Genomic DNA, 27,536 nt, shown 5'->3' with positions numbered 1-27,536 from the left:
GAAAGAGAGAGAAAATGAGCTAGCTGATCTGAAAGTTGAATACATATGGAAAGTATGACAGCATGGGGTAGGTAAGTTTAACATTAGCGAATGTAAGGTTTAACTGGCTAGTGTCAAGTAAAACAGACTCTCAAGCCTATTTTCTTCTACAGAAGGGCCAAGGACATATGAATCTATATCATGTAGGAAGAACCTTATTTCTATTGTTACCAATCATTTATTTTATGATCTTTATAGTGGGCATAAATACTACTAATCAATGAGATCTGTTATATCTGCAATGTAGCTTTATTGATTTCTTATTAACATATCCGATTAGTTGCGGGAAAGTTTCTTGAGCCGCTGTTTATACCTGGTCAGCACTGGCGTAGCTATAGGGGTCGCAGCGGTCGCAATTGCGACCGGGCCCCGAAGCCAGGGGGGCCCACGGCCCCCCGCACCACATCAATAAAAAGTTACTATAGTAACTCGGGCCGCGGGCCCCTGTTACTATAGTAACATACTTTACTTACCTTCCTGGTTCCGGATCGCAGCGGAGGTCCTGACGTCAAGCGCTGTGCGCAGCGCATGACGTCACAGCGCTATGCCGCCGCGCACAGCATCGAGACTACAGAACTCCCGCCGCGGCCGAAGAGGAAGGTAAGGTTAGCCCTGACTGGCGGGGTCCGACTCCCGGGACCCGCCAATCAGCTGTTTTGAAGGGGCCGCAGCACTCGTACGAGAGCTGCTCCCCTTCATTCCGGTCACACTGTGAATCGGTGTCGGCGATTCACAGTGTGGGCGAGTAGTGAAATGAAGGGGAAGCAGCTCTCGTACGAGTGCTGCGGCCCCTTCAAAACAGCTGATTTGCGGGTCCCGGGAGACACATCAGCTATTGATGGCCTATCCTGAGGATAGGCCATCAATGTTTAGGGACTGCACAACCCCCTAAGCCTACGATGTAGCAGGCTTAGGGGGCCCAGGAGACAGGATCACAGATTGTGTGATCCTGTCTGCTGGGCCCTGTATCTAAGCCTACCACACTGTAGGTTTAGATACAGGGCCCCAGCACACAGTAATCTTATACTGTATAAGATTACTGTCTGCTGGACCCTGTATCTAAGCCTACCTTGTGGTAGGCTTAGATACAGGGTCCCACAGACAGTATCACACATGGGCCCTGTATCTAAGCCTTAGGGTATGTGCACACACACTAATTACGTCCGTAATTGACGGACGTATTTCGGCCGTAAGTCCCGGACCGAACGCAGTGCAGGGAGCCGGGCTCCTAGCATTATAGTTATGTACGATGCTAGGAGTCCCTGCCTCGCTGCAGGACAACTGTCCCGTACTGTAATCATGTTTTCAGTACGGGACAGTTGTCCTGCAGCGAGGCAGGGACTCCTAGCGTCGTACATAACTATGATGCTAGGAGCCCGGCTCCCTGCACTGTGTTCGGTCCGGTACTTGCGGCCGAAATACGTCCGTCAATTACGGACGTAATTAGTGTGTGTGCACATACCCTACCACACGTGTTACTAATCATTTTTTGTGTGTTTTCTTGCAGGTTCGGTCGTTGGACTACGGCGGATTCCAGGACTACTTCGATGACAGCTTTTTTTTTATTGTCAATAAAATGGTTAATGAGGGCTGTGTGGGTTTTTTTTTATTTCAATAAAATATTTTTTCAATGTGGTTTTTTTTTAAACTATATTACTACCGCCTTAGTAATGGCCGCCGGCTGATTGACAGCATCCATTACTAAGGCGGGGCTTAGTGTTAGCGGATGCAGAGGCTAACACTAACCCCCTCTATTACCCCGGTACCCACCACCACCAGGGGTGCTGGGAAGAGCCGGGTACGATCCAGTACCTGACCATCTGTAGTGATGGTCGGCCACTAGGGTGGCCGCAGGCTGGTATTATCAGGAGGGGAAAGGCCAAAAACAGTGGCCCTTCTCATCCTGGTAATGCTGCCTGCTGCTGCTTTATTGTATCTGGCTGGTTATGAAAATGGGGGTGACCCCACGTCATTTATAAAAAAGAATAATAATTGGAAAGAACGATGTGGGGTCCCCCCCAATTTTCATAACCAGCCAGATACAACACAGCAGCAGCAGGCAGCATTACAAGGGTGGGAAGGGCCACTGTTTTTGGCCTTCCCCAGCCTAATACTACCAGCGTGCGGCCACCCCGGTGCCTGCCCGTCACTACAGATGGTCGGGTACTGGTTTGTACCCGGCTCTTCCCAGTACTCCTGGTGGCGGTGGGTACCGGGGTAATAATGGGGGTTAGTGTAGCCTCTGCACCGGCTAACATTAAGCCCCGCCTTAGTAATGGAGGTTGTCAATCAGCCGGCGGCCATTACTAAGGCGGTGATAATAAAGTTTAAAAAGATACAATCACATAGAAAAAATATTTTATTGAAATAAAAAAACACAACCCTCATTAACCATTTTATTGAGAATAAAAAAAACGCCGTCATTGAAGTCCTCGAATCCGAAGTCCAACAACCGAACCTATAAAAAAAACACAAACACACAAAAATAATCAGTAACACATAAAGAAGCAAAATTATTATTCTTACCTGTCCTGGGTCCAGCGCTGGAGACGCAATGTCAGCGAGCTGGGCCCTGTATCTAATCCAATCATGTGTGATACAGTCTGCTGAGCTGTGTATCTAATCCAATCATGTATGATACTGTCTGCTGGGCCCTATATCTAATCCGATCATGTGTGATACAGTCTGCTGAGCTGTGTATCTAATCCAATCATGTATAATACTGTCTGCTGAGCCACTGTATCTAATCCTATCATGTGTGGTACTGTCTGCTGAGCCACTGTATCTAATCCTATCATGTGTGATACTGTCTGCTGGGCCACTGTATCTAATCCTATCATGTGTGATACTGTCTGCTGAGCTGTGTATCTAATCCTATCATGTGTGATACTGCCTTCTGAGCCACTGTATCTAATCCTATCATGTGTGATACTGTCTGCTGAGCCACTGTATCTAATCCTATCCATAGTTTATAGGGTCGTAGTGCTATAGATATGCTATGCTGTCTCATATACACACTTTTTTGGGGGCGGACACATATGTATTGGGGCTATTTCCCGGACATTTTAAGCCCTGAGGGTATGTTCACACGGCAGCGTCTGTTACAGCTGAAATTACTGTGCTGTTTTCAGGAGAAAACAGCACCGTAATTTCAGCCGTAATGGCATGTACAGGCGTCTTTCGCTGCGTCCATTACGGAAGTAATTGAAGCTGGTTTTCCATGGAGTCCATGGAAAACGGCTCCATTTACGTCTGAAGAAGTGACAGGCACTTTTTTACGCGCCGCCTTTTGACAGCGGCGCGTAAAAAAAAATGACCGTCGGCACAGAACATCGTAAGACCCATTCAAATGAATGGGCAGATGTTTGCCGACGCTTTTGAGCCGCATTTTCGGACGTAATTCAATGCTAAAACGCCCGAATTACGTCCGTAAATAGTGTGTGTGAACCCAGCCTTAGTGACGCCCCCGGCTGCTAGTGCTGCATTGTTGGGTCACTTAGGAGACCCAGCGATGCAGCTGAAAGCGGACCGTCAGCCATGAGAAGTTTGCGCGGGGGGGGGGGGGGGCCCAGTAAGAATTTTTGCATCGGGGCCCATGAGCCTCTAGGTACGCCCCTGCTGGTCAGTAATAAGGTTACTATTGAAAATGTTCCCATGAGCTGCTCAACATTATATCTTACTAAAACAATCCAGTTTGTAAAGTTGTGTACCGGATCTCATTGCTTAAAAAGAAATGTAGATTCCAGCATCAATCTATGTTCAAGTTGAGTCCTTGTTTCCTATCTCAAGCACATCCATACTCTAGGGGCCAATATAAGAAGAATATAAGAAGATTCCAACTACGTATGTTTGTAGTATAAGTAAAAGAACACTGTACACAAAGAAACCCAAGTGGACAAAAAAAAACCCATAACAACAAGAACTCCATATAAGGTCTAATAGGTACGGTAATTTGTGAATCAACCTATAAGAGATAGACCCCAGTGGCAAGTGGTTGGCTCCAAAGTTTGTTCCAAATGAGGTCGTCTTCTGCTGGACATTTGGGGCACATTATTGTGTCAGAGCCTGGGCCCACTGTAGGACCCTCTGGTACTCTGTTGGACCATTCTGACTATTAATGAAGATGTTAATCTGTTTGCATTTAAACCTTTGGTCTTAGTTCTGCAAGGCAAACAACTGAGCCACAATGATGAGTCACTAATATGTCTTTATGCTACTTGGTCCTGTTTGCTTTGGTTTTGAACACAATTACAAATAGAAATTACTCCTAAACATAGACTTTTATATATATATATATATATATATATATATATATATATATATATATAGTGTACTTATTATTTATCTGAACCTCAGCACTTATTTGAAATAGAGGAGAACACAGAAGAACACTATGTACTGGTAGAAACATTACAATAAGAACAATACCAATGTGTACAGACAGTTCTTTCATGCTCATTCGATTCTAAAGCAAGCATTGGTAGACGTCATCCTACACTGGTAAAGATTTTCAAGAACTAATAAGTTTGTAGATCATTGAAAATCCTGTCTAAAAATGAGCTTGTGCTTTTGCGACTTTTTACTGCACCCAAAAGACATTTCATATTATTCCATGTATTTGAAGAATACTGCAACCTCAATGCTATTTTTTTCTTTCAACTTTCCCAAATGTGTAATTTACTTTGTTTTAGTAAGCCCTAAATTTATGGTGTTTTACGATCTTGCAGGTGAATGGCATCGACATCAGCAATGTGCCTCACTCCTATGCACTTTCCATCCTCAGACAGCCCTGCCAGGTGCTGAAGCTCACAGTTCTCAGGGAACAGAGGTACAAATGTAGGGGCAATGGTATCATCATGGACTCACAATCCCCTCGGGATGACAGCATACATGTTGTGTTAAGTAAAAGCAGCCAAGATGTGCAGCTTGGAATAAAGCTGGTCCGCAAAAGAGATGAGCCTGGAATATTTATATTTAATTTATTGGAAGGAGGAGTAGCAGCTCGAGATGGTTATTTGCAGGAGAATGATCGAGTTTTGGCAATTAATGGCCATGATGTTCGCAATGGGACCCCAGAACTTGCAGCTCAACTCATACAGGTATGTTATGAAATACTGTATTGTAAAAGTATCAAAGTCATAGATTAATAGGCAAATTAAAAAAATATTCATGTAAAGTCGACCTTTCTGATGATTAGTTAAAGGGGTTGTCCACAACCGGACAACTGATGACCTATCCACAGTACTGCAGCTCGGCCACTCTTCCATGACCGGAGCCATCTGTTTCCGGCATGGACGTCCGGTGCCCGGAGGCAGCACGAGCAGCTGATCGGTGCGGGGTCCGGGTGTCGGACCCCCACCAATCAAATACTGATGACCTATCCTGTGGATAGGTCATCAGTTGTCCGGTCATGGACAACACCTTTAACAAGAAAATGTATTAAATGTAGTCTGCATCCAAACATACACAGTGGTAAATCTTCACAAAAACAAATTCCAGCACAATATCATTATTTCCACTGTTATTATTTCCTGTTGCATATATAGCGCCAAAATATTCTGCAGTGCTGCATTGCAAAGGCAGAAGTACGCAGTGAAATTCCGCTTCTTCTCCGCAACATAATGAGCATGCTGCGGAGGGAAAGTTCTGCACCGCAGCCTAAATTCCGCAGTTATTTTCTGCAACGTATGAACTAAGTTTCCTAAAAATTTATAGAAACAAATGTATAAAACGGCTGCTGCAGAATTCCACTGCGGACTATTCGCAGCGGAATTCAACAGCAATTCCACCAAGTCTGAATGTGCCCTAAAGGTTTACCGTTGGGTATATTTGGATAATGTGTTTGCCTTAATAACGCCATAAATCAGCTCTTAGTATTGAATGTTCATTCTCTAATAATTTTCCGTCTGAAAACACTATAGGCATATATCCACATTTTCTAAATGCTGGTTTGGTATAGTGGTATTGCATGTATTACTGGTACTATGTGATGATGGTTAAACCCTCTGTTTAACATGCAGGAGTACAAAGCCAATATATGTACATTGTACAGAGCTTCATGTTTCATTGTGTTAATGTATTACAGATCTCTTATGTTACCCCCTCAGTGTTAAAAAAATCTGTATTGAATCATCCTTTGTGTCATGTAACCATCTGGTTATCTCTAGAACTCCGGCAAGTTCTCCATTATAAAGTCAGACTTGCTATTTCTTCCATTTCACTGGATTATAATGGTTACCATTTGTGCTTCCGTTGGTTGTATCTTGCTTGTGTTTTGGGCTTTGTGTTGTAAGGTAGTTTATATTGTGTCGTGGACCTTGTGTTTAATGGTTGTTTAGTTTGCAATCCGTCGACCATTCATTGCCTATAGACTCCCATGTTAAAAAAATTTTTTTAAAAAGCTATACATTTTTTACTAGATGGCTGTGACTTATAGTTATTTTTTAACATGGGAGTCTATGGGCGACAGATGGCTGACAGATAGCATCCGTTGCAGTTTTTTTTTTTACATGATTGTTTAAGATCTCGTGCCATACGTCTCAGGCAGGTTATGTCGGATTTAAAATGAAAGTAAGGAAAGACACATCTGTAGTTTAGTCTGTGTTGTGGGCCTTGTGTTGTATGGTACTTTCGTTTGAGTTGTGGGCTTTGTGTTGTATATTAGTTTAAATTGTGTTTTGTTCTTTGTGTTGTATGTTAGTTTTGATTGTTTTGAGGGACTTGTGTTGTTTAGTTTGTGTTTTGGTTCTTGTATTTTATTGTAGTCCGGTTTGCTTTGTGGGACTTGTGTTGTATTTTATTTTCGTTTGTGTTGTGGGTTTTATGTTGCATAATATTGTCTTTCTTTTAGTTATTTCCATGTTCTGTTAGGCCTTATTCACATGAACTTGTTTAACGTCCGTGATACGCGCGTGAAAATCACGCGTGTCGCACGGACCTATGTTAGTCAATGGGGCCGTTCAGACATTCCGTGATTTTCACGCAGCGTGTGTCCGCTGAGTAAAACTCACGACATGTCATATACTTGGGCATTTTTCGCGCATCACGCACCCATTGAAGTCAATGGGTGCGTGAAAATAACGCGCAGCACACGGAAGCACTTCCGTGTGTCGCGTGATTCGCGCAACCGTAGATAAAGAAATGAAGGAAAAAATAAAAGCACTTCCTTAATTTCTTTTTCTAAACATCAAAACCGCCTGTCATAAGGATGGCATATGAGTGAAAATCACGCAGCCACACAGCAAACACTGATGACACACGGAACTGCAACGCGCGCAAAACGCAGCGTTATTTGTGCGCGCGAAATGCACAAATTCGTGTGAATAAGGCCTTATTTGTATGTCGGGCCGTTATCTAGAGTATATTATTTATAATATATCATGGCTGCAGTTGAACAGCTGTGACTCTTTCTGCATCTCTTTCTACATGACAAAAACTAATCTCACTGTTATCCAAGCTCCAGGCTCCAGACTTTTGGTTTAATGCAGGATGCTTAAAGCTTTACTCCCGCCAAGGACAGAGGAGAAATGAAAGCTGGAAAACCATTGGGATCTGGTCTTCTGACACATACTCAGCAATGCAATTATAAAATTCCTTGTCTCATGAAAGCTGTCCAGAGCCAGTGACATAAAGCAGAGCCAGTGGGGCTCTCTTGTAAAATCTATCACTGCCATCACAACCATTCATTTTGTTCACCACTGACTCCGGCAATCTCTGACAAGTTGCCAAGAAGGCATTTGTAATTTGTTGAGCACAACACCTGAAAGTGATTATACATCTCATATGTGGTGCCTCCTTGCAGAGTCACGGAGATTATAGAGGGGACACTAAGAATATGCAGCCACTAGGAAAGTTTATATTGAAATCAGATTTTTTTTTTCTTCAGTCTATTTGAGGAAATACAACCTCCCCTTCTATTTTAGTGTTGCTTGAACACAGGGCCACCATCAGGAATTTATGGGACAAAACAGCCAAAGAGATTGGGCCCCACCCCCATTACCAGGGGTGGGCATTGGAAAGTGCTCACGTTTGTAAGCTATATGCAGTAACTGATTTTGTTACAGACGTCAAGTTACAGTGAATGAAACCATGGAGCAGTCAATGACCGATTGATACCCTGGATTTTATTGAATTCAGCCAAAACGTTTCCCACTGTATGGCATAAAATGGGATAAGCCACCCGGGGAATGGCCCTGGGGAAACTCCTGAAGTCACTGTTCATAAATGAACACAGTCGTCAGGATCTTTACCTGGGCCAAAGTCCACGGGCAGAGTGCTTGTGATGCTCGGCCTGGGGACTCCAGCATTGGGAAGCTCCTAACACCTCTGTCCATATAGTATTGTCAGGAGCAGTATATGGTTTTTTTGTGGGATCTCTCAGGATGGAATAGCAGAGTCTACTACGCTATTCCATCCTTCAAAAAAGTTGTTTTTCAGCGGCTAGGCCTAGGCCCCAGAGTTCCAGTGAAGAGAAATCTTAATGCTTCAGCATACCAAGACATTTTGGACAATTGTATGCTTCCAACATTGTGGGAACAGTTTGGGGAAGGCCCTTTTCTGTTCCAGCATGAATGGGCCCCAGTGCACAAAGCAAGGTCCATAAAGACATGGTTGGGTGAGTTTGGTGTAGAAGAGCTTGAATGGCCCGCACAGAGCCATGACCTCAACCTCATCGAATACCTTTGGGATGAACTGAAATGGAGATTACAAGCTAGGCTCTCTGGTCCAACATTAGTGTCTGACCTCAAAAATGCTCTTCTGAAAGAATAGGCAAAAATTCCCACAGACACACTCCAAAATCTTGTAGAAAACCTACCCAGAAGAATGGAAGCTATTTTAGCTGCAAAGTGGGATCAACTCCATACTAATGCCTATAGATTTAGAATGGGGTGTCAAAAAAAAGCTCCTGTAGGTGTAATGTGTAGGCGTCCCAATACTTGTCCATATAATGTATGTTGATATAGAAACATACTGCTCTGAATACTCCATTCTATTGATGAGCTAAGTTCTCCAATGCCTTTTACTTTTGCATACCACTTGACTTAATACAGTAGGTTGGATGTTTAAAAAACGAAACTACCTTATTTTGCATAAACCATGCTGAGGACTAAGAAATAAAATCCAAATTATTATGTTATTATCTAAATTAGAAGTTTACCTTGGTCTACATAACTTGTAGAAGTTGCTGAATCTTTGACAATGCAAGGATAGATTCACACCTCGCTTGGGCTCTACGTTCAGTGTACATGCTGAGAAATTCCCTCAATGTATATATGTAATGTTTTTATATACTATCAATAGTCAAGTGTATTGCAAAAGAGTGTCCTTTTGGCATACAGTTGGCCAGTTTATGTCAGTATACTTTTACTTGAACTGTATTAAAAAGTGTGGTTGATTGTGCTTTTCCATACAACTGTACGACATATTAAATATAGTCTGTAGGAGGCTATGGTAAATGGATGTAGCTGTAAAGACATACAATAACATACATGTGGGGCATGTGAACCTACCAAATATTTCCAGATTTCCTGCCATAATTTTATCTCTACGGATCCCAGAACCTGTATTCATATTTTTATACAGAGACATAATAGGGCTCCGATAGAGTTTCCTCCCTAATGTCATACTGAGGTGTATGAATCCGACATTCAAAAAAATGGGAATCTGTACATATGGAGAATATCTCCATATATACGGCACCCAACGGAGTCGGTACATCAGCACACGGAGGCAGTGCCATGCCGACTCCGTTCACAGGGCTCTTCCACTTGCATGAGTCCTAAAAGAGATATAAAGAGACTCTTATACATAGACTTTGGAGTTATAGGAAGGTCCTAAGGGATCTATGGTGCTACCTACGAAGGTGTACCACTGTTTTTCCTCTTTCCTTTTTATTAGGATTTATGTTCGGTTTAGAAATGACTGTCCTAAATTTACACATTTAAATTAGAATTACAGTGTCATTCATATCTGGGCTCGGTTTGCCTCCAAACCAACATTATTGGTGTACAGCTGGGGTTCCTAGAACCAAAGAGTTCTAATAAATGAGAGTTGAAGAGAAGACATGTAAGAATAATTAACAAAGAATTCCTCCAGCCGAATTTTTTTTTTTTTTTTTCATTTGGGATGAATTATTTTTGACCCACAGATAAATCAATAGTATTAGGTTTGGAGAGTTTTTCTTTTTCAGCTGATAAATCAGGCAGGGCCAGGTATATTGGATACAGCTGCCTCTATATTAGTGATCAATCACAATCGTAATGTATATTCCACAGCAGCTTGGAGTCGTAACTCTTTCAGAAATCAGTTTTTCAGCAGGTTAAACACTCCAATAAAATCCACCCTGTTAAAAAAATAAAACTTTCGAAAACAATCAAAAAATCTGATACTTTAATGGCTTTTTAGCCTAAATTCATTTAATATCTGACAACACCCCATGTCATTAACATTTAAATGAGGGTGTGTTACAAGTAACATCCAATAGGGCAGGGGTCTCAAACTCGGCCGGGTAAGTGGGCCGCATATAGAAAAAATGGGAAGTTGACGGGCCGCATTACTTTCAAATTTTATACAATACAAAATTATTGTTAATCAATTAGTTATTTGAACTACTATAACACTATATTACTAGAATAATAATACTACATTACTATAATAATACCACTAGGTTTAAAATTTGAGATATTTCTCCACGTGCTTATTTCAACAATCCAGCTTTCCAGTTTAAGTGTCGCTAAATGCAGTCCGGCGGCTCAGTTAGCACACATGTCAAGATTGGGCAGCCCCTTTTTAGATAGTGCCGCAGTGCCCTCTGTGGATGCTGCCGCAGTACCCTCTGTGGATGCTGCCGCAGTGCCCTCTGTGGATAATGCAACACACCCCTAGATAAGGCCACAGTGACCTCTGTAGATAAGGCCACAGTGCCCTCAGTAGATAAGGCCACAGTCCCCTTTGTAGATAAGGCCACAGTGCCCTCTGTAGATAAGGCCACAGTGCCCTCTGTAGATAAGGCCACAGTGCCCTCTGTAGATAAGGCCACAGTGCCCTCTGTAGATAAGGCCACAGTGCCCTCTGTAGATAATGCAACACACCCCTAGATAATGCCAGTGTCCTCTTCAGATACAGCCACACACCCACTTGTAGATAATGCCACAGTGCCCTCTGTAGAGGCTGCCACAGTGCCCTCTGTAGAGGCTGCCACAGTGCCCTCTGTAGAGGCTGCCACAGTGCCCTCTGTAGAGGCTGCCAAAGTGCCCTCTGTAGAGGCTGCCAAAGTGCCCTCTGTAGAGGCTGCCCCAGTGCCCTCTGTAGAGGCTGCCCCAGTGCCCTCTGTAGAGGCTGCCTCAGTGATGTCAGGGGCTTGCCCAGAGCTGGAGTCCCGGAGCAGAGCCGCTTCTGGCACTCTGCCTGGGATTCCAGCTCTGCTCCTGACATCACTGTCCATATATGGACAGAGATGTCAGGGGCAGCCCCACAGCTGGAGTCCCAGGCAGAGCGCTAGTAGGCTGTTCATATGTGGACAGCGATGTCAGGGAATTCCACAGAGTCCCGGAGCAGAGCCGACACCAGCGCTCTGCTCGGGACTCCGGCTCTGGGGAAGCCCCAGACATCGCTGTTCATATGTGGACAGCGATGTCAGGGAATTTCACAGAGTCCAGGAGCAGAGCCGACACCAGCGCTCTGCTACGCTCTGGGCAAGACCCTGACACACTGTCCATATATGGGCAGCGATGTCAGGGAATTCCACAGAGTCCCGGAGCAGAGCCTGTACTAGCGCTCTGCCCGGGACTCCGGCTCTGGGGAAGTCCCAGACATCGCTATTCATATGTGGACAGCGATGTCAGGGAATTCCACAGAGTCCAGGAGCAGAGCCGACACCAGCGCTCTGCTCGGGACTCCGGCTCTGGGGAAGCCACAGACATCGCTGTTCATATGTGGACAGCGATGTCAGGGAATTCCACAGAGTCCCGGAGCAGAGCCGACACCAGCGCTCTGCCCGGGACTCCGGCTCTGGGGAAGCCCCAGACATCGCTGTTCATATGTGGACAGCGATGTCAGGGAATTCCAGAGTCTCGGAGCAGAGCCGATACTAGCGGCTCTGTGTCCCGCGGGCCGCAGATGACAGCCCCAGGGGCCGCATGCGGCCCACGGGCCGCGTGCTTGAGACCCCTGCAATAGGGTATGTGCAGACGGGCAGGTTTTGTGGCGTTTTTCTGATACCATTATTTTAACATCATGGAGAAACCGCAGAGGTTACGCAAACTTTTTTCCCGCTACTCAATGAATTTCTATGTACAGCAATTTTAAAGCAACATTTTATAGTGAAAGTCTAGGGGTAGCCCTAGTCTAAAGGCAAAACTGATACAATAGGGCAGATTTCTGGAATAAATACATAAAAAAAATGTTGCGTTCAGACCGAATGCCATATTTATGAAACCCCAGCACCACTTTTTCCTACCCAAGAAGATGTTAGAAACTCTGCGGGACTCATTTATTAAGCTTTTCTGCCACTTTTCCCTTGTTTTTTTTTTTTTTGTGTGTTTACTTTGCTCCACGATATTCATCAACAGGGCATGCGCTGCAGTAACACATATCTCCAAATATGTTACACCTGAGGAGGTGGTGCATGACACCGGTGCATAATGTTAAGACTTTATTTGTATAGCACCAACATATTCAGCAACTCTTTACAATTGGAGATGTAATAGACATGTAAAATGACAAATATTTATAACGAATGAACAAACAATGACAGAAAAGCAAAGAGGACCCTTCCCATAAGAGCTAAAAAATAGGTACATGGCGTTAATTTTGGCCCAGTGTACCAGACTCTAGTATTGGCATGGGTAATATAAATAAATCTGCATGAACCCATTACCCAGCCAGTATTTGAGCCAATAGGGATATAGAGTGCAGAGTGTTTCGACAGGGTAGAAGGGTGGAGTAAAGATATTTGTGGCAGGTCAGGTTGATTATGGGCCATGGACTATGGTTATGTGACGTAGGCCTACTTGAAGAAAATTGTTTTCAAGGCTTAAAACCAGGAATGTTAGTAGCAAGTCTAATGTTTTGGGGCAGTGAGTTACCCAGAATGAGCGCAGAACGCAGAAATCCTGCAGACGGGAGTGAGAAGATGTACTGTAATAAGGGAGGATAAGAACATACTGTATATTATTAAAGAGATAATCCCTGTGTCATGCACTGCCTCCTCGAGCTATACTCAGGCTGTTTCCGTCAGTGCCATAAACTTTCAATGGAGTGTCAGGGCTAATGGCATAGCTATAGGGGTTGCTGTGGTCACAATTGGGACCGGGCCCCGAAGCCAAGCAAATGTTTTATTGATCACAAGAATAAGACAAAACGTTTAAAAAGGTACATAATGGATGGAAAGACTCTATAATATTACATGGTATAACAGGAAAACAGACTATCCATGTAGTAATAGCAATCAAGTAATACACTAAAGTCCTTACAATAAGGATATATGGGAAGGGTAGTGTATAATCCTATAGGTGGCTGACCCCTCATGAAAAAGCCCATCAAATTATGGATACAGTGGTCCTGGGAAAAATTAGGGAAAGTCTGAGTATCAAGAAGATAAAGAAACCTTACCCATGTCAGTGATATGGGAGCCTGGGTGACGTGTTTGAAACCCAAACGCGCGTTTCGCGATGTGTGCTTCCTCAGGGGGTGTACATACCTGCCATATTGTTTGCCTTAGAAGAAAAACAATAGCCCTTCAACTAGTAAGCAATTAATCATAGATTTTTTTAAAGACACGGAGCTGTACACATAACTGTGACTTACATCCAGATTGCATAGAGAGCGTGTCATGCTTTATATGCTAAAACATGATACAGCATTGTGCTAAATTCCAATGCTATAGTCTAGTCTTAGTAAAGTAAGACACAATTAAAGGAATTATTTGTGCTATTGTTTTCTCTTTCATTAACCTCAGTTGATTTGTATATTAATATATGCAGCTATTACGTGTTTACATTGCTTTTTCCATAGTCATAAGGGAAAGAATCTGCTCTAATAATATGTTTTCAGAAGTATATATTAACTTCAGAAACAGTCTAATGTATTAAAATAGAATGATGCCCATTGTATTAAATGATTAATTTCAATACTCTATTATTTATTATACGTTATTTATATGACACTAACATATTTTACAGAGGATGTAATATTTCAGCTTGGCACCTGCACCCAGTGAAGCTTATAATGTAATTTATCTGGGTAACACACTGACTATAGATGTAACAATGTTTCGACAATGAGAAAAATAACAAGCTATGGACACCATGAAATACTGATTTGGTGTAGAGAAGCCAATCCAACGATGATCAATTGATCACCAGATGGGACAACACCTCTGTGAAAAAATAGAAAAACAGAATCATTTATTGGTTTTAAAAAATGTATTATGTATACAGCCCCATGTTCACACAACCTAATGCCAATTTCATAGAAATTATCATTACAAACTAATCTATCAGTATAAAGGGGTAGGAAGCAATTGACATGTTTTATGTAAATCCACAGGAGAACACACAGACCCATGCATGTGTTTGCCTGGTCAGAATAGTCCTCATGTTGCAAGACAACACTGCTATTATACTACTCATCAATCATACAACCATACACTACTCACCCAGTATAATGTCTCCAAACAAGCCAATAGTCAACTGCATGAAATATCCCAGATCATTAACAGGACAACCACCACCTGATGGGCTTGATCCATCTCACCCATACAAAGTAAATAAATACTGTAAATTTGATGACAGCACTCATACCATACAGGTATTATGGTCATTTTAAAGCATTCTTGAAAAAGGCTGGGTGTCAGCCGAAACGTCACATGTTGGACTGAGTTGGATTGGTACTGCAGCTCGTCCCAATCAGTCCCATTCAAAAGACTGGAACAGGAATGGAACGCTTACTAGGGATAGCCACTCGTACTCGTGATGGGCCTATGTTAAAAATAAAGAGGACGCAATGCTTGTAGAAGGACAGCCACCCACCGATCAAACATTGATATCCGATCCTAAGGATAAGCCATCAATGTTAAAGTCCCAGAGAACCCCTTTAAATGCCGCTAAATAGCAGGGGAAAAGTTACTTTACACGATTATTTTATGGATTGACAAACTATTGTATAATTATGGATTCATTGACTTCCAATTAAATTGGCTCTAGTAAGCACATGTATTTCTGAGATAGGAAAATTTACTTATTTATGACCCATTAGGGACAGAGACTAATGGGACTGATAGCAAACAGTGTATTGCACTGCAGAATATATTTTTCACAAAATAAGACATTCAAAGATAAAGATGATATACCTAAAGGAATACATTACAAAATATAGCACTTTTCCTGATGGTCAGTGTGGATTATCATAGCTTCTTGCCTGGTGTCCACAAGCTAGTATGATACTGTATGTCTGTGAAGACAAATAAAAGCCGATTTATTAGTATCAAAGTGCATAATACCGTCCCCCAAATCCCTGTGGCCACGTTTTATCATTGCTGGCCATTTTGGAATGGAGGTCAAAACCAAAATTTTAACTCCTTATAATTCACTGTGTGTTTACACTTCACTTTATGTCATATTAATACTTTTCATTTTTCTAAAACTACATATTGCATTGATTCTTAGGGTATGTTCACACGGCTTAGCAAAATACGTCTGAAAATATGGAGCTGTTTTCAGGCAAAAACAGCTCCTGATTTTCAGAAGTTTTTGCAGCAACTCGCGTTTTTCGCAGTGTATTTTACGGACGTTATTGGGGCTGTTTTTCAGTGGAGTCAATGAAAAACAGCTCCAAAAACGTCCCAAGAAGTGACATGCACTTCTTTTTCGCGGGCGTCTTTTTACGCGCCGTCTTTTGACAGCGACGCGTAAAATAATACCTCGTGGGAACAGAACATCGTAAAACCCATTGAAAGCAATGGGCAGATGTTTGTAGGCGTAATGGAGCCGTTTTTTCAGGCATAATTCGAGGCGTAAGACGCCCGAATTACGTCTGAAAACAGTGCGTGTGAACATACCCTAATTGTCATCTTAGCCATTGCCACAGGAAGTCTCCTATAACACAATGGGATGCACAATAACCAGAACACTGAACATAGGAACTATACAACCTCTCCATGCCATGAATAGTTCACACACTCAACAAACATTTTCTATTGCTTTTAAAAAAAAGTCAAATGCCGTACTGTCCATTTCTACTTTAACAAAAGCAGTTTCCGCCCTTTTACCTTTTTTTGTCATCTTCTATATGAAGTATGGGCTGTCAGTTTGATCAACCAGGTGCTCTGGAAATCTCCAGCCGCTCCTACTATATTAAATTACAACTTGGTGATTTCCTTGAAGCATTATGTATTTTTACTAGTTGAGAGTCTGGCAGGAGATATGTAACATGAAACGTCTACTTGCAGTTCAGTCGGAGCAGCTCTTAATCACCGATAGGTTAAAGTTCCCCATCACTATGGATTGCCTGTACAGCCTCAGTAATACCAGACACAAAATGGACATATTAATCACCTTCTGATGGCGTCACCATACTCAGTCAATGATTCAAGGCCTGTGACCATGGACCAAGAACGAGTTGATTAATTATGTATGTAATATAATGCATATTATTCCAATATTGATTTCTATTCAATATACTGCATTTTTAATGCAAATTAAAGTCAAAATTTAGCCAAAAATTAAAAAGAAAAAATTAAAAATAGTGTCTCACATATATTCCTTTATCACATTGTGCGTTGTGTCGGCACATTGACCGTTACAGTACGGTTTCTACACTAGTGGCTGCAATCTCATGACACATGTTTTCCCATCCCTGCAGGCGGTTTAGACCCCACCCCTTTGGATGTTGTCACATATATTTATTTTTAATTCGAAGACCACCAGACTGGTGTCATAATTCTGTTTTTGTAGCTATATATTTATATTATATAAAAATTCTCCATTCTTAAATTGATATCACAAAATATAAATATAGCAAAGGAAAACTTTTTGAATGACTACTCACCCATGCAAGGTAATGTGCCACTGATCTGACTGTCAATAATATAAGCTGCCGACCAGCAGTTTTGTTTTACTTTCTTGGCAAAACATTTAATTTCTGAAATTGGATAAGATGAAATTGAACTCTTTTAAGTCAGACTAAACGTATTAAAATGTTGTTTTTTTTGGCTCAGGAGCTGTAGTTCTCCCCCTACATGGCCCTCCAGAGACATCTTAAATTATACGTTAGATGTTTGAAAAAATGACTAAAAACATAAACTCTGCTATGGGGCAGTGCACCTTAAAGTCCGCCACTGAGCCACAGATTGCCTTTGAATTTGCTTGTTTGTCTGCACTTTTGGGGTCAGCTCATGATAGATTGCTTACATTCACATCACTTTGCTTATGCCAGAGTGCATTAGTGCATGGACTGGGCACACTCTAGTCAGATGTGGCTGATTATATCTCAGAAATTGTAAAGCATCAACTAGTAGACATCAGACATTTGAATTCTGACAAACAAACACACTTTATTTCACAGCAATCCTCATCAGGGTAATTGCAGATACAGTAGTGACATCTAGATCACTGATTGTATATTCAGATTCAGATATACAAATGCTTCAGGTTTCTAAAGTGCTGGAGTTGTAGCACTTAGGCTATGTTCACACTTGTGGCTTTGATGATGATCAAGACTGCTCGAAAATCCGTCTCCAATGAAACTCAATGGCATTTTTGTAACCTCATGCTACAGAAAAAAATCTATGCAGATTATTTTCTGTGCCAGAAAATAAAAAGTAAGCAGCATGCTCATTCTTGTTGCAAATTCCACACGGAAAAGCCACAGATTTAACCCCATTGAATTACATCTGCCTCAGATTTATGCCATAGATTGTTTAAAAAAATCCATTGTCGGATTTGCCTTTGGCAAATCTTGAACGTGTGAACATACTCTAAGGGCACATTCAGACGTGGCGGAATTGCTGTTGAATTCCACTGCAGACAGTCCACAGTGGAATTCTGCAGCAGCCGTTTTTTTTTCATTTATTTCTATACATTTTTATCAAACTTAGTTGAGACGTTGCAGAAAATAACGGTGCGGAAATTAGGCTAAGGTGCAGATTTTTCCCTCCACAGCATGCTCATTACACTGCGGAGAAGAAGCGGAATTTCACTGCAGATTTCAGCCTTTGCAATGCAAAAACTGAAATCTGTGGCAAGTCCGCTGTGATATCTGCAATGTCTGAATTACCTGTCAAATATGCAAATGTTGGTGCAGATTCGTTGCATAATTGCCCCAAATCTGCACCAACATTTGCAGTGGAAAAGTTCTGCCACGTCTGAACATGCCCTAAGGGCATGACCAGACGTGGTGTATTTTTTCCGCCTCTGTCCGCATCAATGCCGCACATAATCTGCGTTGCAGATTCTGTTGCGGCTCTGCCTAAAATGTGCAATAAATTGATGCGGACTAGCCGTTGCGTATTGAGGTGAAAGTACTTCCCTTCTCTCTATCAGTGCAGGATAGAGAGAAGGGACAGCCCTTTCACTAGTAAAAGTACAAGAAATTCATACTTACCCGGCCGTTGCCTTGGTGATGCGTCCCTCTCTTGACATCCAGCCCGACCTCCCTAGATGACGCGGCAGTCCATGTAACCGCTGCAGCCTGTGATTGGCCTGTGATTGGCTGCAGCCGTCACTTGGACTGAAACGTCATCCCGGGAGGCCGGACTGGAGGAAGAAGCAGGGAGTTCTGGGTAAGTATGAACTTCTATTTTTTTTACAGGTTGATGTATATTGTGATCGGAAGTCACTGTCCAGGGTGCTGAAACAGTTACTGCCGATCGTTTAACTCTTTCAGCACCCTGGACAGTGACTATTTACTGACGTCGCCTAGCAACGCTCCCATAATTACGGGTGCACACACGTAGTCACCCGTAATTACGGGAGCCCCATTGACTTCTATGGGCCTGCCCGTGCCGTAATAACGGCCCGTGATTACGGGCATTTTTACATTAGTGTGCATGGGGCTTCAGTCTGGCTGTAGACCTAGAAATACATAGGTCCAGCCAGAATGACGAAATGTCATGTTCGAAAAACAAATACGCTACGCAGCACACATAACAACTGCAGACTTCATTGCGGAATTTTGACTCTCCATTGAAGTCAATGGAGAAATTCCGCAATGAGTCCGCAACAAGTCCGCTACACGTCCGCAACAACCAGTGTATGCTGCGGACACCAAATTCCGCACCGCAGCCTATGCTCCGCAGCGGAATTGTCCGCAACGTGTAAACCAACCTAACGAAAAAGGTGTGGAAAGCTATGGAGAAACGGGTACACTGCGGATTTCCGCAGCGGACTGTCCGCAGTGGAATTCCAGAGCAATTCCGCCATGTCTGGTCATGCCCTAAGTTTTCAGGAGTGGGTGAAATCGTTTTGAGTCCTACATGTACTGCATAGTGGTGGTGCAACCCTCACAAGTTGATATGAGTGAGACTAACATTCCCAGAAAGTTTTTTAAAACATCTAATAGAAAAGTCATCTTATGTAAAAAAGAAAAAAAAACATACATGGAAAACCACTTTCATTATTATTGTTATTATTGATAATATGCTGTATATTGTCAATTGTTTTGTTGCTATTAGAGTATATTCACACACAGCATCTTTGTTGCGTGACTGTACCATTCATTCATCCCATTCACATGTATGGAACAGATCTCAGTCTCAGAAATTTCTGCAACAAATCTGCCGCATATCAACAAACCCTTATTATTTTTGTTGTGATTGTTGTGGTTTTTCACCTGTTTGTATGTATGTTTAGGCTTTCACGTAATTGTCTTGTTAGAATTTTGCACAGCAATATTATGTCTATTGTTTTGTTGTAAGTTCACATCATGGCCATCATGGTGTTTATACGCAACAGCTAAAAATACCATTCAATCCATTGTCATTACGCCATGTCATATAGTGCACGTTGCACTGGAGGAAAGACCATAGTACCCCTCGGACAGTGCACCAGCATCAAAAAAATATCCGCCAATGTTCCTTGTTTACCGATTCAGAAATCCTTAAAGAAGATGTGTCAGGAGAGAACATAGTACTGGCACCGTTACAGGAATTGGTCATCTCCATTCTGGGCCATGTGTTCTCTAGACAGGGGCCTGAAATAGAGAGCTAGTCGTGAACTGCAGTCACGGGATAAAATACTTTTAGTTTCAATTACGTTTACAGATTCTCCGTAATGTTTAAATCAAATACACAAAGATGTAATAAGCCCCTTTTATGTTTGATCTACAATGTATTCATCCTAATATGACCGTATTCCTCAAAAAAAGCGATGCTGATTCTGCCGAGTACATGAATGAAAGGTCTACAGGACTGTATTTGCTATTTGCTATGGGTTCCGGTATGAATCATGTTTTGTTTTGCTTACTAATGAATGTGGAAGTATGTTTACCTTGGTGTAGATTTACTAAAGGATGGAGGCACTTACAGTAATGTTGTCATAGCAACTAAATAACGGAATGTATGCGGCATCACATCAATGCAGGGTATGTTTAAATGAAAGCAATTAGATAAAGCCTTCAAAGAGTGGCATTATGTTAACTCATGATGCTTTTATATATATACTGCTATTTCTTACAATCTGTATATCAATACATGCTATAGTTAATAAATAATAGTGAGTTAAAGCAAATAAAATCATCGAAATCTAAACATCCTTCATTTCCATGATCAGGGTTAACAAGTAAGCCAGTGATGTCAGAGTAAAGGTACTTTTACACCGGCACATTTTGGCCGGTACAACGAGCGCCGATCAATGAGACAGCCCGTTGATCTGCGCTCGTCTGCTCCTTTCTCAAGGAGCTAGTATGGGTACGAGCGCTTGTTACTCCGATCGCTCGTCCCCATATATTATTATCATGTCAGCAGCACGTCTCCCTGTTTACACAGAGAGATGTGCTGCCGACAACCATAATATTTTGGCCATTTAAAACGTTACGATCAGTTGATCATCTGCTGATCGTTGCCCTGTTTACAGTTTTCTGTGAACGCTCGTTTGCCCGATAATTGGCCAGTGTAAAAGGACCTTAAATGAGTAGATCTTGTCAGACTGGGTGCCATAACCACACCATCTTAGCAGTGCTGCACTGATTTTAAAGTGGATTTTATTATAACAAGTTACCAATAATGTGCATCATAAAAATCTGATAAAATTACAATATTTAATGCTGCATTTACAACTTTTTACACTTTACAATATATACTATACTTGCCTCAATCCTTTTGAGTTGCGTAGTACATAATGTAGCAGGGCTGGAGGATGAAGAAGCGCGATACATACAAGGATGTTTGGGTCTCCCTCAGTCATCAACTTATGTACTTAATGCTTTGGATATCTCAAACATTTTTAATAGTACTGGTGGATATTTTATGAAGCCAATTGACAACAGCCTTTACATATCTCCCCTATGTAGGCAAACTTGGAATAGATATATTGGGACAAATTTATTAAGACTGGCATTTCCCAAAGACAATGCAATTTAGGGATCCCAAAATTGAAGCTTCTCTGAGGGTCACTTTCAACATTTTTGTCAACAGATCAACTTGGTTGCTTCCCAAGTTCAAGTTCTGTTTCTTGCAGCCTAATAAAGACCCGATCTGTAGTTTATTTAGCCAAAGAGAATGTCAGGAACCAGCTGTCACTCACACCAATAGAGTATATATGGATTAAATGTACTACAAAAATCAAACAGTCCGCTTGATCTTGAAGTGTCCTGAAATGAAAAGTTAGACAAGCGTTAATATTACGATGTTCTCAATTATCCTTAATGATCAGTAGTTGCCATGGTGATGTCCTTTTTTTTCGAAGACATTGAGCTCATGATCATTGATGTTGACCCCTTCCCTTGTAGTTGAACGCCTATGTGTTGATGAATCATGAATAGAAGAGTTATAACTAATATAAAGCTAAATCTTAAAACTTCTCTGAATATGTTGCTGTCTGGAGCAGCAAAACAGCATTGACATCTGTCTTTCATCAAACAGGCCAGCGAGGAAGGGGTTTACTTTGTTGTTTCACGACAGACCAGACATCAGACCCCTGATATCTTACAGGAGGCTGGATGGCATAACAACAGCAGCCCTCCATCATGCCCCAGTGAGAGAAACCATTTTAACAAGGTATTTTATTCATACATCTGGGAATATATCCATGTAATGTTATTTATGTTTACCAAAATACAGTATATGTACTCTAAGTATTATGCAGCATGGCAATGTGATAGTTAACATTATCTCTTAAAGAGGACCTGTCACAGATTACGCATCTTTTTTTTGTATGAGATCAGAGATTGTATGCGAGTTAAAAAAAAAGTGTTGTTTCTAGAAACAGTGCCACTATTGTGCATGGCATAATAACAATTGTTTGACAATTAAAATAAAAAGGCTGAATCATAAACAGAGCGGCTTACATCAAGAAGGAGTCCAGGGTAATATGAAAGATATAACAGCTATATTATAGGCTAAATATGGCTACGCATTTCAACACTGCACCAGTGTCTTCCTCAGGCCATTAGACCAGGTCTTTTTATTTTAATTTTCAAATAATTGTTATTATGCAAATCTGGCGGTTACATTGAATGTGGACCGGATCGGATCGAGTTGCAGCTTCATCATATTTAAATTCTCTGCTTACATCAGTGTTCTGCCTGAAATTGCACAACTTCCCTAGGTGAGTACATTCCACCTCACGTGGCCGTGTTTTTCTTTTTTTTTCTCACTATTGTGCATGGGTCATGTTTGGTATTGCACCTCAGCCACTGGCTAATTGCATGCAACTCCTTTAATATTTATGAGAATGTAATCTATGAATTGTCTAAGAACTATATCCTTGGGAATATAAATCAGACCTTGCTGGGGATAAATAAAAATCCTGACTCCATGCAACTAATACGTTGCAAACTGTTTCGGCCATTGATTGGCTATCCCAAGCTGACAAGTCCTGAAACAGCAAAAAATATAATAATAATAATATTATTATTGAATTTAACAGAAATTACATTGTCAATACAGGTTTGGAGCTAAAAATATATTAGGAATTCATTAATCTTCCTAATAATACATTTAGCATCATTAGTCAAAATGATCCCATTCCAAAAATACATTTCAATATCCCAATGGCTTCCTGTTTGACCCATCAGCAGACACATGCTGTTTTACAACCATGTCTACAACTTCATTGACAGAAAACAGGCTACATTCTTCAGATGGATCTACATGGCAAGCACAAGGAACCTCCATAGCCCTGCAGGATATTAGTGCATGGCCACTACTGCTAAGATGAGCAATTCTGATAATAACATTATGGAACTGCTATTTATCCAATTCCCTAATACAATACATGGCCGAACGGATGTGTGGACCCCTCAACATTACAAGCTTGCTGAACATTTCATTGCAAAATCATGACTATAGAGTAGATCTCCCCTTTGCCGCTGTAATAGCCTCAACTCTTCCAAACACGGATGTCGGAGGATAAGAACTGGCTTTCAGTCAGCCCTCCTATTCATCCCAAAGTCTAAGACGGGGATGAGGCCATGGCATAAAAGTCTAAGTGGTTTTCCCACTATAACATTTGTCGCCTATCCACAGAATATTAAACGTTAGATCGGTGGGGGCTTCACTTGGCAGTTTCTGTATCTTTTATATGGTTCTATGGAGCGGCAGCAGACATACACGACCGCCATGCTATACAACTCCTCCTCATCTCGGACCTGATGGTAAGGAGGATTGTGGGACTGGGAAACAAGAAAATCCAGGGCAATAGGTCATAAATGTTATTTGTAGAAGAACGCCTCTAAGTTCTTGCCAAATAATTTTTATGGGCCTTGCATAGTCATGATAAAATAGAAAAAGACATTCCCCTCATTGCTACAAAATTTAAAGCACTACATTTTTCTAGACTGTCATTGTATTTCTTAACATTTAGATTTGCTCCAATTGAACCTATAGTCTTGGCCTGATCCATTAAAAACTGCAGACCATTATTCTTCCTCCACCAAACCTAATTGGCACGTTACATTTGGACAGGAAGGCTTCCCCTGGCATTTGCCAGCTCCATACTAGCTTGACATCATATGACAGTGCCATGTTAAAAAGTGGCTTTTTCGAATGAAATGTATGTATTGAGAAAAGTCTTATGCTGAATGATAACTATGTCTTGAAGGAATGGCTCAGTTACAGATACACAAACACAAGTGATAAGTTAGCAACTAACATTTCCTACCTAGATGCTTCTTTTTTTATGGTAAGTATGGAGTTATATGTAACTGTTATTTCATGTGTGATCGATGTATTTACCCATTAAACTATTATGCTTGGCACAGAAATGAAGTATGGCACTGATAACTTGCAATCTACATTAGACTATCAATACGAGCACATAAGTATACGAATACAGTTAACGTCTGCACTATCTATAACTAAGAGTTCTGTTATTCTAGCACAACCCATGACCATTCACAGGGTGAATGATAGTTTTCCAGGCTCCATAATGTTGAAGCTATAGAGCAAGCTCAACTAAACTACTTTATGATGAATGTGGTTATTACTTATATAAATAGTGCTTCGATTATTGTAAAATATCATTCCCTGTACATATGTAAGATATACATTTTAATATGGATCCCCAGAAAAACATTAATATGGTTGAAAAAGCTGAACATTGGATGTGTTATCATTTCCTAAGGCTCTGTTCATATCTGCGTTGGTCATTTCCGTTGTTCTACTCTGTCAACGAAAATGACGACAGTGACGGATTCGTCACATGATGGATGCCAATGTTGCCCAAAGGAATCCATTTACTTTAATGGGTTCCGTCGGGTTTCTGCAATGGTTTTCGGAATTTTGCCAGACAAAACAAAGCTGCACGCTGCATTATTTTGTCTGGGATTTTTTTACTGAATCTGTGATAAAGGCTCCTACCGGAGCCTCTAATGCAGATGTGAACTCAGCCTAATATAGTCCCTGTTACAATTCAGTACTCACAAGCTACCAGGCCTTTGCTCACCAGTCCAGCTAGCATGTAAAATGTGTAGGGCCTATAATTGAATAATTGAATTTAGTGTATGTATTCAGAGCCGTTGTGGGGAATTTTGGGGCCCCTTACTGAGATTTGTCAGGGTCCCAGGGTAGGGGGATAGCGTTAGAGTCTTTAGCGTGAAGAAGGTGAGCAGAAGAATTGCTAGCAGGAAACACTGTAAGCAGTTACTGACCACTGGGGAAAACTACTTAAAGATTTTACAATTGATAAAGTTATTACAAATATTATTATTATTAATGTGCAAAATGCTGATGATTACTTACTTGGGCCTAGATATCTTGATATCTTTATTAACAGGAATACAGGAAGCAGCTACAGTAGTGTTCAGTTGCATGCCCATTTCTTTAAAGGCTATGTAAACCTTTGAAAGGCAAATTTCTTTATTTTTTAATAAAAAGGTGTATCAGTGTGTTTGGTGCAACTTTACAAATACTTTTTATTAAAAAATTCTTCCTACATTTTTGGGATACAGCTCCTCTGTATTCTCTATACAGAACTGTATCTAGCGCTATTCACTGAAGCCGTCAGTGCCACGGACCTGACAAGTTCAGTGACAGCGGGTCCTGCATGTCTCAAACATGCAGGATCCACTTGTAAACTTTCACATCTCACTTCTAGAGAATACAGAGCAGCTGTATCTAAAAAAAAGTAGAAATAATTTTTAATACAAAGTATTTGTAAAGTTGCACCAAATAAACTGATACACCATTTTATATATATATATATATATATATATATATATATATATATATATATATATATATATATATATATAGATTGCCTCTCAAAGGTCTACTTAGCTTTTAACTGTTTATCATGAGCCCCTGACCACAATACCATTTCTACTGCCCTCTGTCTCTGACTGGGTCCACCCTCCATCAATACAAAACATAAACATGTCCACTTTTTGCATAGTAATGTTTTTTGTTCTCATTGCCCAAACAGGATATATAATCAATAAGATCTAATAGGTTATTTATGAATCATCCCATAAGAAATAGACCATACTGACAAATGATTGGCGCCAATGTCTGCTCCAAATGGGGTTGTCCTCTGCTGGATCACTAGGGCCCCCTATTGTGTCAGAGTCAGGATCCCCTGGTACCCTGGTGGGCAAGTCCGACCCTGACTTCCCTGATGGTAGCACCATATGTGTGTGTGTTATCTACTAATTTCCAAGCTCTCATTAATGGGTATAAGAAATAATCTGGTTAGGTGTGTGTTCATGTGACAGGGCAGCAGCGTTGTACATCTGTATTCCTGCCTAGGTTTTTGCCTTATAATAAGGTTAACATTGCTACGTCATGAGTGTTGGGAGTATAAGTCTTTATTCTTTAAGGTTTAGCTTTTGCTGTCTTTTGTTGCATTTTAAACCATGCTTATATTATTGACTATTTTTACTTTTGCACTAGTCATTTATCGTTAACAAAACTCGGAAACCTTTGAATCGTAACAATTATTACTACTGTATATGTAAAAGAACCTCATATTCTATAGTCTTTCTTTCAATAGAATACACTGAATTCAAAACAGCTAAGGATTACTAGTATAGTATATTGTAATCTCCTAATTCCACATCATGAGAAGCTTTCTTAAAGTATAGAACAACAATCCAGGCTTCTCTAGTCTGTAATTACAGTGATAGCAAACAATTAATAAGGGACAGCGTAGTGCCCGTTTTATAAGAGGTGCAATCAATATATATGGTCTTTATGGGATAATGTGGACTATGTCTCTTGCTTCCTCCTCAGGTCTTTTAAATATGACCCAAGCTGTATATACAGCCCTATCTCTTATTGCAAAATGTAACATGTTATGATAACAGCTGTCAGAGGCTTAACTTCTTTGCTGTGTCTGGATTAAGGCGTAGATCAAGAACCCTGCGACCACATCCCAGCATCTGGTTCATACCACGCTGACTCTTCTTACTATCATTCATCTTTACGTTTAAGATGATTGGTTATTGCAGAAACAAATGTTAGTGCACGGGGAGTGATTTGCATGCTGAGATTCGGAGTGCACTGCTGGGTCACCAATATGTCTGGGGCAGGAGGAAGAAATGTCTTTCCCTAATGACGTGTTTAGGCAGCCATTCTTTAAACAAGGGTACATCTAGGCAAATTGTTGATAGAAGCAAATGTTGCAATTGTATTAAACTAACCTTAATAAAGCATCCACATAATCAATGTGTAAAGGAGAAATAAACAGGACAGATTTAAAAGGGTAAACTATTGACTGCAAAAGGACACTGAAACTGAAATAGGAAAGAGGTTACAAAGTTAGGGTTCATGCACACAACTGTATTACCACTGTGTACAACTTTCAGATTGTACAGAGTACTAATATGGCATCCATAGAAGACTATGA

The 27,536-nt window shown here is 41.1% G+C and overlaps 1 protein-coding gene across 1 annotated transcript in view; it reads left to right on the top strand.

The window, feature by feature from the left end:
- The window catches only part of LNX1 (ligand of numb-protein X 1), a 171,690-nt gene that overhangs the window by 82,977 nt on the left and 61,177 nt on the right, over positions 1 to 27,536 (top strand). The window contains exons 5-6 of the mRNA XM_075859740.1: positions 4,767 to 5,138; positions 22,115 to 22,249. Coding sequence (XP_075715855.1) covers positions 4,767 to 5,138; positions 22,115 to 22,249 — 507 coding nt within the window. The remainder of the gene's footprint in view (positions 1 to 4,766; positions 5,139 to 22,114; positions 22,250 to 27,536) is intronic.

Source organism: Rhinoderma darwinii, chromosome 1 (genome assembly GCF_050947455.1).
Source record: "Rhinoderma darwinii isolate aRhiDar2 chromosome 1, aRhiDar2.hap1, whole genome shotgun sequence".
Classification (NCBI taxonomy): domain Eukaryota; kingdom Metazoa; phylum Chordata; class Amphibia; order Anura; family Rhinodermatidae; genus Rhinoderma; species Rhinoderma darwinii.
The sequence above is the reverse complement of the archived record's forward strand: the minus strand, read 5'-3'. Positions and strand labels throughout refer to the sequence as shown.